The sequence below is a fragment of the Piliocolobus tephrosceles genome, chromosome 2, assembly GCF_002776525.5.
Source record: "Piliocolobus tephrosceles isolate RC106 chromosome 2, ASM277652v3, whole genome shotgun sequence".
Taxonomy (NCBI): Eukaryota; Metazoa; Chordata; class Mammalia; order Primates; family Cercopithecidae; genus Piliocolobus; species Piliocolobus tephrosceles.
Genome location: NC_045435.1, coordinates 122,341,179 through 122,356,184, shown reverse-complemented (window position 1 = coordinate 122,356,184; position 15,006 = coordinate 122,341,179). Strand labels below are relative to the sequence as shown.

Below are 15,006 nucleotides of genomic sequence, written 5' to 3'. Positions count from 1 at the left end.
AGGATAGGAGGAAGGGGGAGGAACAAAGGGAAGAAAAGTAGAAAGCAGGGAGGGAAGGGAAGAAAGAAGGAAGAAAAGAGAGAAGGAGAAAATCAGTTTATCTCATACTCAAAAATCTATCATAGATCACAAGGTTACCTTTTATTTATACAAAAACTCTTCTGTTTAATTATTTTCTCCTATAAGATAGGTTCATAAAGTATAGGAAATCTTTCATATTCTACTTTCTTCACTTAAAACTTTTTCATGGTAAACTCTAGTTTTTACCTGAATTTAAAAGGATCTTTAAGTCATTCATCACAGAAAGATATATGTAAAGATAAACACAATTTCCTTTTTTAGTAAGTACTATACTGTACTCTTGATCTATGTTTAGTTTATTGTTTCAATATTTAGTTGATATATTTTTAATAATTTGATGCTTAATCTTTCTTACTGATACAATATCCTAACATGTTTCATATCTTTTCCTTGTAAGTTCTATTTAATTCTCTCATTTCTACCTAAATATTGTCCAATTAATTGTATTTACTAGTATCATTGTATAGCTCTTAAAATCATCTATACAAATGTAAAAACAAGCATCAGAAATTTAATTTATATCTTGATTTATCTCTATTAATCTTTTCTGTTTAAGTTTTAAAATACTTTAAAAAGTATTATTATAATTATTGTACGTAGTACTCACTCATGAAGAACTGGTCTTGCTACTGTTTCTCCAAACACATGGGCTTTATAAAACAGAGTGTAGAGGAAGGGTAATAAGGTGTAGCGAATAGTTAAATAGTGCCTTGATGATTTAACCAAAAGCGAATTCTGCCCAAAAAATGCAGGATCCTGATGCTGTGAGATAGAAAGAGAAATTAAAATAAGAAAGCTAAAATATGAGTGAAAATTAAAGTAGAAGCATTTTAATCTGCTGTTTAAAGCAAACTACATAAATTTCAGCTTGTTTATGAGAAATTAAAATTATTCCAGTTTCATCATCAAAGTGTTTGAATGAATATGTCTAGGTTTTGTTATATGTTTTAATTACACTTAATTTTGAAGTGGACATTTCAACATATTTGAAGTATTGCCACAGAAAAAAATAAATATTTTTTAACAAAAGAGAATTTTTATCTTGTAATTGTGGTAGAATGAATTATTGGCATCAATGTTTCATGCTTCCTTGTACCCACATCCTTTATCATGGAATGTTGTAATCTCTACCAGTGAAGGTAGAGTGTACCTACCCACGCTTTGACTTGGCGCTCAGTCATGCAATCCACTCTGGCCAATAGGATGTTATTATGTGTGATACATTAAAGCAGAGGCTTGAAATGGACTTGCCTAAGGACTTACTGTCTTGTACCATTACTATTAGAATTATCACAGGTAGGTTGCTGGCTCAGGAACACAGGGAACAGAGCTACCTGGACAGCCTTGTAGACTTACAATTTGAAGTGCAACCTCTCTACTGAGCTCAGGCTAGATAAGTGACTCCTTCAGCCAAGTAACACTGATATGGACAAGCCTGTTTAGGCCTCCTGCTTTTGGTAACGATATTAACTGAAGACCTCAACTACTGTCTCCCTGAATCCACTATTAAGTTTGCACTGAAAACCATGTTTCCCAATGCTGCTCCCAGCCTTGAATGAGCATAGTAAGAACACGATGCAGACTCATTCCTGGGAGATGCACGAAAGATCAATGGTCAGCTTTCCCTTAAGGACTCCCCACTCACCTGACTGAAACTTGGTTAGAACTAGGCTGCAATTCGGAATTTACCCTCCCAAACCACCTTCCCTTCACCTTCATCAAGTTCAGACCTGAACCGTGGTCTGCAGACTCTCCCCGCTTTCTCATGCTCACCCCCTTTTTCATTCACATTATTTCAACAGTAAATTTCAAAATTTATTTCTGTCTTATCATCAGCATTTTGGAGAACACAAATGAACGTAGAGTGTCATGCAATTTCTTTCAAAATCTCCCATGGACGCACATTTCCTGAAAATATCATTTAGGTATATTAAGAAGAAACTAATCTCCAATTTGTACCTTTTAATTATTTTTGATCATGCCTCTCACAAGGCTGAGCTCAGTAGTTGTGCCTCTTCTCAAACACAATATAAGCCCTGTATGCAGCCAGTGTGTGAACATTGAATGGTTTCTTAACCAACATGTACTTAATTGATGTAATGGTTTAACTGAATTTTACTATTCTCTGTGAAAAACATGCTTATCATTATGAGCCAACAGTATGCTGAGTTCCCAGGGCTGGTAGACTAGCTTTGTACTGTCTTGCACTTCTGCTCTTACCAGTCCAAAACTGTGTTTTAAAAGTGTTAGTTTTGTTTTTGTCCCTATGTATTTATTCCAGTTCTATTTATTATTGAAAGACACTGGACTCTAAATGTTTTGTGGGTATCTTTAAATTCTTGTTTCATGTGAATTAAACAAAAACTCAAAGTCGATTACAGTATATTATAACTTTTCTTCGTATAAAAGTTACCCGGAACTTACATGGTTAGAATCCAAGAATTCATACTCTAGAAGTTTTGGCTCTAATTTAAAATACTGGTAATCTAATACATTTGTACAGTGTGTGCATTAGTCTCAACTAAGATATTTGTGCTGTGACTACATTTCATTTCATGATTTCCTTATTTGACCATTTTTTTTTTTTAAATGTAAGAATATACAAAATATGTATAGGTCTTGAGAGAGGGACTTCTAACAATTCTTTATAAATTATGCTACAATCTTTCAGACCATATACTGTATAGATTTAATTTAAGGACATTAATGAAAACTATGGTTGTGTTTTATTTCACAACATGGAGAACAAGAGGCACTTACTTCATACCCGTCAGCATTATGGTTTCTGGAAAATGGATAAAATGCCCCAAGTTGCATCCATCTTCTGCAAAGCTCTTCCGTGGTTTCAGCCACAAATCCACAGATATCTGCTCCAACCTAAATAACAAATATATTTACTATTTATAATATTAAGATTGTCAAATTTGGCTAGAGCATCACACTGTATGCCTCACCTGATTAATGTGCATTATTTACAATTTGTTTTACTCCTTTTATATGCGCTGCCTTAAACCAATTTATTTTCCATTTTTGCTCCATCCTTGTCTCTAGTTGCATTATTTTACAGGTTTCCTTCATTGTCCCTTTATGCATTTTCTTAGCCTTTAGTATTTATATTTTCCTCATTTTTTATTTTGATGTTCTCATTAATTCATTGTAAAAGATGAAATTATTGTATTAAAATATGTTGCTTCTTAATCTCAAACTAACTTTCTTTGATCTGATTTTTCTTATAGTATAATATGTAACTGTAGGAATAAAATAATAACAAACTGTGACCATGTGTTCATGTTGAGCTTTGAAATTAATTATTCCAAATAAAATTGAGCTTTGCACAATGTGTATCCATATAAGACCTCAATATCCTTATTCAAGGACTCTCCAGAAAATATTATCCTGAATTTAGTGTTTACCATTTACAAACATTTCTTTATTTTTTCCGTGTAAGTATATATGTATCTATAAACAATATATAGCATTGTTTTGCATGCTTTCTTAACTGTATAAATGACATGTTGTGTGCATTGTAATGTAATTTCCTTTTAGTGTGAGATTCAATTATATTAATGTTGCTCTAGTTCTCCAATGTATGGGTACTCATGACTATAAAAATTCTTCTGTGAAATTTATATATAGGCTGAACATTCCTAATCCAGAAATTCAAAATCTGAAATGCTTAAAAAAAAAAAAACATTTTGAGTGCCAACATAATGCCAGAAGTGGAAAGTTCCATTCCTGGCCTCAAATGACAGGTTGCAGTCAAAACTGTTTCCTCAACAAAATCGTATAAAATTACCTTCAAACTATGTGTGTAAGGTGTATATGAAACATAAATTTGCTCCTTTAAGACATTTTGTTGCATATATGTAAACACTAAATTATCTGAAAATACCTGAAATCTGAAACCTTTCTGGTCTCACACATTTTGGATAGGGGGTACTCACCCTGTATAGATATCCTTGTGAATATGTAAAAAATGTATTCTTACTCTATGGTGTACGTACACAGGATTATTTTTCTTTTTTATTTATAATATGAATTGTATAATCAGCACTGTTTGTAATCATTTGCAAGCACTATAATAGCACCTGAAGGTTCCTCTTATTCATTTTCTTGCCAATTCTTGATATTGTTCAGACAAATTTTTATCATCTTTCTTCATAAAATATATCTCACCATGGTTTTTACTTGCATTTCTCTGATTACAGGGAAGTTGAGAACTTTTTCATATTTTTATTGGGTCCCGATAGAATCCTCTTTCTATAGAATTGCCTGTTTATATCTTTTACTTCTTTTCTATTGTTCTTAATTTTTATAGATTTAAGGTAGGCACTTCAAATTGAATATCATCTATCGACTATATGAATTGAAAATAACATTTCGTGGTGAGTTGCTTTAATTTTTAACTTTTCAAATGGTCTTTTGATGAACAGAAGTTTTCATTTTGCTGTAGTCAAATTTATACGTGTTTCCCTTAAGATTTGTTCTGCTTGTATTTGGCTTAAGTAATTATTTCTCTAACCTGATGTCATAAATTTATCCTTTTATATTTTCTTCTGAAATGGATAAAGTTTATTTTACACACATAGGTCCCTTAATCTATCTGGAACTGTTTATTGTGCACGGTGTGAGAAATTGACACATTTTATATTGTTTCTTAAATACTGAGTTAATAGTCCATGTAAATAGTTGATACTTTCCTTCAGTGTTGTCATTTAACAAATTATATATGCATGGGACTGTGTCTTATATTGCCATGTTAATCTATTTGCATATCCACAGTCCAGTATCATTGTGTTAATAACTGTAGCTTTATCTGGTTAGAACTAATCCTCATTCTTTTTCTCTACTTCTTTAAAATGTATTGTTTTGCACATGAAGTTTAGAGTCACCTTTTATGTTTCCCAAAATCCCTGTTATTGTTTAATTGGAATTCCACAAAATTTTGAAAACATTTTATAGAGAATGCCTATTCCTAATATATTGAGTTTTCTTATTATTAAACATGGTATATATTTAATTTACTTAGCTATCACTTATATTTTCTCAAAAAGTCCTACATTTAGTTTTAATATTGACTGTTGGTTATGGTTTATTAATTGGTTGTTATAATAAATGACACCTTATAATAAAATACATTTGAATATTGCTTGTTTTTCCTTCCTTTTTAACAAATATGCTATAACTTAGTCTATTTTATTAAAAGTTTTGAAGAACCACCTTTGTATTTTAAAATTTTTCCTCTAGAGATTTTGCTTACATTGCCTTAATTTTATCTCTCAGCTTAATTACTTATATCTTTCTTTAGGTTTATTGTTTTTCTTTTTCCACTTTTTAAATTCATGCACTTCACTCACTGTTCAGCATTTCTTTCTTTTTAAGTATTTAAATCAGTGGGTTTTTCTTTAAATACTAACAGCTGAAATTTCCCAAGATTTAATCAGTAAAATTGTTAAAAGTTAATTTTCTAAGGGTTTTTTTTTTTTTTTTTTTTTTTCAATTCTATTCACTTTATCTTTGGCTCATGCATGAATTTGATAACATGGTTTTCAATTTTTTTTTCAGATAGGGTCTCAAAAATGTGAGTCTCAATCTTGGCTCTGTGCAACCTCCACCTCCCAGGTTCAAATGGTTCTCCTGTCTCAGCTTCCTGAGTAGCTAGGACTACAGGTGCCTGTCATCATGCCCGACTTTTTGTATTTTTGGTAGAGACAGGTTTTCACCATATTTGCCAGGCTGATCTCAAACTCCTGACCTCAAGTAATCCACCTACCTCAGCTTCCCAAAGTGCTGGATTATAGAAGTGAGCCACCTTGTCCAGCCTATTTTTCAATTTTCAAACACAAGATTGTGTGTGGGGGGGTGTTACTTTTATTTATTGGGTTTTTGGTGTTTGTTTTATTTGTGCATGTGAACAAAAATAAATCACTACAGTTTTATAATACTTTCTACGTTACTTTTGTTATGTAATGTCTCTCTTTAGTCTTGAATATCAACATTGGACACTACTTTTTTTTTGTTTGATAGAGTTAGACTTCTCAGATATTTTATGTTCGCAATTTCTAGTACACATTTTCTCCACTTTTGAAATTTTAAACATTTTTTTTCTGTTCTTACGTTTTATATTCTAAACAAAAGATTATCTCTTAAAATCTAAACTGGTAATCTAGTATTTTAAATAGACTCAGACTTCTGACATTTATTTTTATAACCAATATATTTGAACTTTTCTTCACCATCTTATTTTTTTCTTTATATCTTTTATATAAGCTTTTCTATGCTGTGTTTATATTTATATCTGTTTTCCTCAATTATCTTGATTTCACTGAATTTTATTAGTACTACATTCTCACCTTAATGGTATGAAAATTATAGATGCCATCTGTATTCCTTTTTTTTTTTTTTTTTTTTGAGACGGAGTCTCGCTCTGTCGCCCAGGCTGGAGTGCAGAGGCCAGATCTCAGCTCACTGCAAGCTCCGCCTCCCGGGTTTACGCCATTCTCCTGCCTCAGCCTCCCGAGTAGCTGGGACCACAGGCGCCCGCCACCTCACCCAGCTAGTTTTTTTTTTTTTTTTTTTTTTTTAGTAGAGACGGGGTTTCACCAGGTTAGCCAGGATGGTCTCGATCTCCTGACCTTGTGATCTGCCTGTCTCGGCCTCCCAAAGTGCTGGGATTACAGGCTTGAGCCACCGTGCCCGGCCCATGTATTCTTATTTTCTTCATAAACTCAATAAAAATAAAAAGCTGAATTATTTCTGTAACATGCCTTTTGATCATTTTACTAAAATTCATTAAGATTACATTAAAAATTAATACAATTGTTGCTTTGATAAGGAACTCTGTATGAAACTGTCTTACCAAAGGTATTCCAAACAAACTGAACTCCAGCATCCCAGTTATAGACCATTCCATTTGTTCCCACGAAGCAGTATTGTCTCCTAACCAATGTGCAGCATGTCTTCCAGATCCAGCAAATGTTGAGCGGGTAAGAATGAAGCCTCTCTTATTAGGGAAAACTTTTTCTACAGCTCTAAAAAGAAAACCAAATTAATTAATAAAAGTTATTTTAAAAAATAAAGTTGGCATTTAAATTATAAAATTTCATAATTCCAAGCCATGTGATATAGTTTGGCTGTGTCCCCACCCAAATCTCATCTTGAATTGTAACTTCCACAATTCCCACACGTAGTGGGAGAAACCTGATGGGAGGTGATTGCATTATGGGGGCGAGTCTTTCCTGCACTGTTCTTGTAATAGTTAATGAGTCTCATGAGATCTGATGATTTTAAAGAAATGGTAGTTTCCCTGCACAAACTCTCTCTTTGCCTGCTGCCATCCACCTAAGATGTTACTTGCTCCTCCTTGTCTTCCGCCATGATTGTGAGCCCCCCCCCCACCACGTGGAACTGTAAGTCCAGTAAATCTTCTTTTGTAAATTGCCCAGTCTCAGGTATGCCTGATCAGCGGCATGAAAATGGACTAATGCATTATGTCATGATATTTATAATAATTATGTCAAAATTGCATATCAATTTTGTATGTCACTACTAATATTTACTTATTTAAATATATTCTGGTAAAATATAGTGAAAGGGAATTTTTAGAAATCACTAAATTTTGAATGACTCCAATCATCCTTTACCAAATTAAATAAACATGTGCATGTGGTATCTACTCAGCATTTGTTTTTGAAATATATGATTTAAACTAATTGAATTCCCTTATAAATAGAAAATATTATACCTGAACTTGAACCCAATGCACTTTTTGTAGTGTGGTGACTCCAATTATATACTCATTTCTACATCTTCAAATAATAGTAGGCAAGTTAGGGATAAAAAGTATTTAAGAGGGTTTTCTTTGTTTGTTTCTAGAAGTTAACCACTGTCCACAACTACAAGCATCACTCATGTTACCCAACTATTATTTATAACGTTTTCATAATTGGAAGCAATTAGGAAATGAGTAACTGTATTTCAAGTGCTTTTCCGTGTTATAATCTTTATTATATTGAAACATAGCCTATTTTTTTCTTTCCTAGGAGATACTAAGTTAAACACCGCTACATGTAATATTCTATTGAGTTTACAAAGTAAATTAACACCATGAAGACAGTGTTTAAGAGTTTAAGTGTATAAGAAAAACAGAAGATGACCTTGATGGAAAAAAAAATATTTTTTTTAAAAAAAGATATACTGTGGAAGGGGGGAGAATCCCATAACTAACTGCTGAGGAGGGACCTGCTTTGGGGAGTAGGGGAAGGCCCAGGGAGTGGGGCAGGGGGCTGCTTATTCACTCTGGGGATTCGCCATGGACACATCTCAACTGCGCAAGCTGCTCCCCATGTTTCCCTGCCCCACTTCACCCCCTTGGGGGCTGCTCAAGGGTAGGTGGGCGTGGGTGGTAGGAGGTTTTTTTTTTTTTTACCCAGGGCTCTGGAAGGACACCAAACTGTTCTGCTTGTTACCTTCCCTCCGTCTTCTCGCCTTTCACAGTCCCCTCCTGCCTGCTCCTGTCCAGCCAGGTCTACCACCCACCCCAGCCCTCTTCTCCGGCTCCCTGCCCCTCCAGATTGCCTGGTGATCTATTTTGTTTCCTTTTGTGTTTCTTTTTCTGTTTTGAGTGTCTTTCTTTGCAGGTTTCTGTAGCTGGAAGATCTCCGATCCGCTCCCAGCGGCTCCAGTGTAAATTCCCCTTCCCCCTGGGGAAATGTACTACCTTGTTTTGGGGGGTTTAGGGGTGTTTTTGTTTTTCAGTTGTTTTGTTTTGTTTTTGTTGTTGTTGTTGTTGTTGTTGTTTGTTTTTTTTTTTTTCCTTTGCCCTTTTTCCCTTTTATTTGGAGGAAATGGGAGGAAGTGGGAACAGGGAGGTGGGAGGTGGATTTTGTTTATTTTTTTAGCTCATTTCCAGGGGTGGAAATTTTTTTTTTAATATGTGTCATGAATAAAGTTGTTTTTGAAAATAAATTAAAAAAAAAAAAAAGAAGAGTTTGGGTATCAGTATGATTTAGGACCAGAAAAATATAAATTTAAATAAACACTCAATCACAGCTATTTAATTATGAGAAAATCATAAGTATATTGAGAACAGTATTGGGTTTATTGACTATAATATCACAGGACCATAAACGATGCTTGAAAATTAGCAGATAATGAACATATTATTGTTTTCTTCTTTAGTATCATATTTTATAAAAAAATGTACAGAACATTACTTAGAAGGATATTAATTAGAAAACTATGTTTTAATTAAATCCTTCTTTTTGAAAAATAGTTAAAGACGTGTTCCTGGGGCAATATTTTCCCAGGTCAATTGTGAGATTCAAGCTTAAAACACAGTTATATTCAGAAATGATAAAATTTTGAAGGATACAAGGATATTTAAATCTAGGAGTTAAAATAAAGGGTCTCAGTTAAATATATACATATATATATATATATTATATAAAGAGTCATTCTTTTTTTTTTTTTTGGAGACTGAGTCTAGCTCTGTCGCCCAGGTTGGAGTGCACTGGCACGATTTCGGCTCGCTGCAACCTCCGCCTCCCGGGTTCAAGCTATTCTTCTGCCTCAGTCTCCCAAGTAACTGGGAATACAGGAGCCCGCCACCTCTCTCAGGTAGATTTATATTTTTAGTAGAGATGGGGTTTTACCATGTTGGCCAGACTGTTCTCAAACTTCTGACTTCAGGTGCTCTGCCTGCCTCGGCCTCCCAATGTGCTGGGGTTACAGGCGTGAGCCCCCGCACCCAGCCTACCACTTCATTCTTAATAAATGAGTCCCAAATTCATGAATATTAGTAAGAGAACTGATATTTTGAATGCCGTAACTTTTCAGCAGGCATAAAATGTTGTCTTTCTTTTTCATAACTTTACTATTTCCTAACTATTAATGCACTGATAAATTATCAAAAACTTTTTAAAAAAAATAAATATGAAAGAGTTCTTTGAATGCAATTTCACTTACTGCTCTGTGGCTATAGCCATGCTGTATCCATAGAGGCTATGAACATCATACTGTTTCCCCCAGTTCTGCACAGCATCCATGCAAATTGTTTTGGAATACATGAGTTTGTCAAGAATATCTTTGAGAAAATACATAAGAAACATTTCTCATATTTTTCCATTATAAACGTTATAATATAGATTTTCCATCATAAATGTTATATCCCATTTCATTTGTGCTACAAAATTCCATATTTGGTCGAAAATGATGAAAAAGGACAATTCAGTTAAACCTAAACTAAGTTCCAATTAGGTCCTCATCTTTCACTCTTGCTAAACTTGGATTAACTATTAGATTTATATTTACATTGGTAAATACTCTGTTTTCCAACTTCAGTAACAAAATAGCCTTTAACAATATAGAAATATACCTACACCCAACTATATTGTACATCATATATTTATGGACCCATTTTAAAGCCTTATAATAGATTAGTCTATTTTAATACAATCTTAGGCAGAAAATATACCTACACCCAACTATATTGTACATCATATATTTATGGACCCATTTTAAAGCCTTATAATAGATTAGTCTATTTTAATACAATCTTAGGCAGAAAATATTTGGCTGAAGAAAAAATAAACAAGTTGATTTTATGGTTTTAAAACTATACCAAAAATTGTAATTTAGAAATATATGTTAGAAATTACCAGTAAAACAGAAAATTATTCTCAATTAAAACAGTAATTAGATAACCAAATAAATTTTACCAGGAGTAAAAGGTGGATAATTCAATTTGTCGGCATTGCATCCTTTTGTTGAACCTTGAACAAAGCTGGAAACTTCATTCATGTCCTGAATGGATACAAAATGAAGAACCGCAGATTTTACATAATTATAAATCCTATTAGCAGAAACTCTCTAGTTCTTTGAAAATGTTTTATATAAGATAACCATAATGCTCATTAATTCCTAGAAGATAAATATAATCTACCAACCTAAAAATAAACAGAATGTCTATATCAGAAAAGTATCTTAGCATAGAGAGATTTTAAACAATCAAAATGTAGTTCATGTATCTAGTTGTGATTATATATATATATATATATATATATATATATATATGACATTACTTATAAGTATTAAGTCATTTCCAAATAGCTGTTAGTCTTCTCATTATGAGTCCATTATTATACATGTTATTTGCATATCCATTGATTCAATGTATTTTGTTTCATTTAACCTTTATCTAGTTTCTGTGATGTGCTAAGCACATTGCTAGCAGGAAAATTTGCCTACCAACAGCTCCTATACACTCATAAAAGAATGAAAGTTTTAAAAAGACAAATAGACTTTAGTATTTTAATTAAAATAGTTATGGCTTCACAGAATCTCTGAAACACTCAGGGAAACCTAGGTCAGCACGATCACACTCTGAGAACCAAGACCTAAACAGCTCTTGAAGAAACAGTGGTGGAATATTATGTTCACGGATTTTCTAGCCATTTTAACACAGGCCCCAGTCTTGTCCCACTACCTACAAGCTGTGTGACCATAAACCAGTTAAGTCTTTGCACTAAAAAAGATAAATTTTATAAAATCATATGTTACCAAACATATACTCAAGAAATATGTGTTTTGTATTTCTTCTCTGCAAAATGTGTCGAGGACTTCTATAAGCCTTGTTTTTCACATCTCTATAATAAATTGTCTCCTTTCATATAAAGGCATCACATTCAGTCACATCCTTGTCTCTGTGGTAATTTTACTTCCCTCAGAAAAAGTAGATTTTCCTAATTACATTTCCTTTTCCCCATCTACATCATGCCCATATTTTAAGACTCACTGCTTTTCACCTTTTTGAATTCTTCCCCTCTTATTTCAGCTTTCAATCCTCCCTTTAACCTTAACACTCCTATATTAACTTTGCAATCGTTAAACCCATCTTTTATACTGCTTTCTGAGACTCTCCAAATAGATAATATTTATCAACAGATTATCAACAGATTAGAAAAGATCTGAGACTGATGATGTCACTTAAATAAAATAATTTTTAAAATGTAATGGTGAATCATTTGTATTATAGTTAGACATTTCTTTCATAAAATTATAACTACAACTAGACTTATTTAGTTTGCAAAAGCTTCCCTAAATATTGAGTCCTTCTGACTGAAGCCCACTCAATGTGATTATTCATCTCTGTTATTCTCAAAATATTCTCATAAAAGTGTCTAGACTGTGGATATAAAAAGAACCTAAGGAAATTTGATACATGGAATTGAAATGATAAATTAATGGTGCTCAAGGGAAAAAAGAATAGACTTGTTATCATGACAGATTTAAACGGTATATATTTCCACTTCCCAAATGTTTTCAGAGTAAGCAGAAATGAGAGAAATTAATATAGTTATTCCAAAGTACAAAAATACCTAAAGCTACATTGAGTTATTTTTTTGAAATTGTCTGGAATGTTATATTCAATTTTGTTTCCTATGTCCAGTAGAAATTAATAATGGTATATACAGCAAATAAGTGTAGGTAAACTACATTTTTCTTCATGATTCCATCAATAAAATTCAAGTTTTAAAAAACTGCTGCTGAAATGTATAATTTGGGAATAGTGAGCTGCATTATTTTAAATTTTAAGAGAGTCTTTTTCTAAACAATTTTAACATCCGGGTATATAGTATAGTTGAGGAATTACAAGGGCAAAACACTCAACTATGATATTAATATCCTTTCTATTTGAGTTACATATGTGTAAATTTGCCATAAATTTCACAAAATTTTTCATCACTGAAAGTAAACATTATTATGTAATTTCAGGATGAACAAATATTTTTAGAAAAAAATTAATTGGTTTTACTGAAAATAATTGACAAAAATATTTAAAAGTTCTATTTTATGACCATTTTAACATGACTGAATCAGAATGTGATTATTTTGCCAACTCACAATAAAAGGGAAAATAGTTTTTTGAATCAATAATATAAATTTTTAACCTACTGAGTCAAAAAAATAACATTTTTCATAATTTTAACCATATTTTACATAAAACATCCCATTTAATATTTTAGTAACCTTCCTTAAATATGTCTAAAGTATGTCTATATAGCAAGACTGTATTAAGTTACACTTAGTACACATATTTTAAAAGAATTTATCTATTGTAGTATATTTTTAAGTGGCATTTTGAAAATTATAAAAGCATTTTAATTCTCTAACTTATCCAAATGATTTAAGTGAAACTATAGTTATTTAATATTAGATACCAGTGCATTAAATTAAGATTTTTAATATTACAACTAGTAGATTTGGAACATTGTAGTCATGAGGCAAAAGCCTCAGTGGACTTACAGTAATAAACACATCTAAAGTTATGTAGGTGTCATTCAAGTCATCTTAAGTCTATTAAAAACTATTTTTTGAGGCTGAGGTGTTACCTACCAGCTCGGCCAACATGGTAAACCTCGTCTCTACTAAAAATACAAAAATTAGCCGGGTGTGATGAAGTGCGCCTGTAATCCCAGCTCCTCGGGAGGCTGAGGCAGGGAGAATCTTTTGAACCCAGGGGACGGAGGTTGTAGTGAGCCAAGATAGTACCACTGCACTACAGCCTGGGTGACAGAGCAAGACTGAGTCTCAAAAAAAACAAAAAACAAAAAAGACTGTCAACTTTGTTTCCGAGAATGTACCTCAAGCTTCTTTAAAATTGCTTGAAAATTGTGATAGTGTTCTGATGGCATTTTATATGCACATTTAAACTAAATCTAGATAAATATAGCCCTGTTTAAAAAAAAAAAATTGTAAAAGAATTTCATTTTTATAAGAATCACGTGAAATGTAGAAAGAATATAACCAAATACGCTTCTAGCTATTTGGATATATAAAATTATTTGGACATATCTTCTTAATAAAATTTATGTTTCCAAATACTATGCATTAAATCATTCAGTTTTTCATTGAATAATTTTGCTTATTAGATTTTTAAGAATAGAACCAAAATAACAACATGATATCAAAATATTCATATGTATTCAAAAAATGGAAATGGGATTTTAATTTTTAAAATATTGACTAACACTTTTGTTTTGAAATCATAGCTTTGGTCTTAATTATACTAAGTACAGTAGGCTTTTGTTTCTCAAACAAAAAGAAAGCCTACTTTCTTTTCATCTTATATTTTATACACAAAAACTATATTTCAATGACAATTAAGCTCACATCATTTCCCAAAGTGATTTTAATATTTAAACTTAAAATTCATGAATATTAGCATGGAACTAAACTACAAATCTAGTAAATTATAAAACTATTTTTATACTTGACATAAATCTAAAACTTTCTCAGTTGAACAACAACTTGTTTTAGCTGGATCAGAAACAATAATCCAAAGAAAGTAAAATAATTAGATAAACCGCTTAGCAGTGTGATATGGCAGTATTTAAGTAATAGCTAGAAGTTAAATATCCACTGTTTATCCATGATATGTATTAGTTCACTGAATTTCATTGATCTTTGAAATTGTACTGCTTTTTATGTTATGTTTTTTGTTTGTTTATTTAAGGCTTAGTTACAATGCTTCTGTGTCAGTGTTGGAAATACTCTGCCTTTCTCAGATAACCTTCTCTCCCACACTTTGGAGGTCCATCAGGAATTTCAGTTTTCAATGAATGCAAGAAATGCAATATTCTGTCTTTCTATAACACAATCAGGCTCTGTTTCACTATTCCTACAATATTATTTATATTTGTAACTTTGCTGTAATCAAAGTGGCTCCTAACTAGGAAAAAATTAAAAGACTTAAGAAACTTTCAGTATCAGTTAAATAATACAAGAACTAGAATTTAAAATAAAGCTCAAGATAACAGTATTTTTCTTTTTATTCCTACTAATTGCTAGTTTTTAGTGGTGTGATATCAGTGATTTTATGTTAAATGACTGAAGCCTTTTCATCTTCTTTGTTACTGTCATCAT

General features: G+C 32.1%; 1 protein-coding gene across 1 annotated transcript in view; it reads right to left on the bottom strand.

The window, feature by feature from the left end:
• Window positions 1-15,006, bottom strand: part of SI (sucrase-isomaltase) — a 99,019-nt gene that overhangs the window by 60,164 nt on the left and 23,849 nt on the right. The window contains exons 13-17 of the mRNA XM_026448217.1: window positions 10,800-10,884; window positions 10,048-10,165; window positions 6,941-7,112; window positions 2,842-2,958; window positions 689-843 (exon numbers count right to left, since the gene is read on the bottom strand). Coding sequence (XP_026304002.1) covers window positions 689-843; window positions 2,842-2,958; window positions 6,941-7,112; window positions 10,048-10,165; window positions 10,800-10,884 — 647 coding nt within the window. The remainder of the gene's footprint in view (window positions 1-688; window positions 844-2,841; window positions 2,959-6,940; window positions 7,113-10,047; window positions 10,166-10,799; window positions 10,885-15,006) is intronic.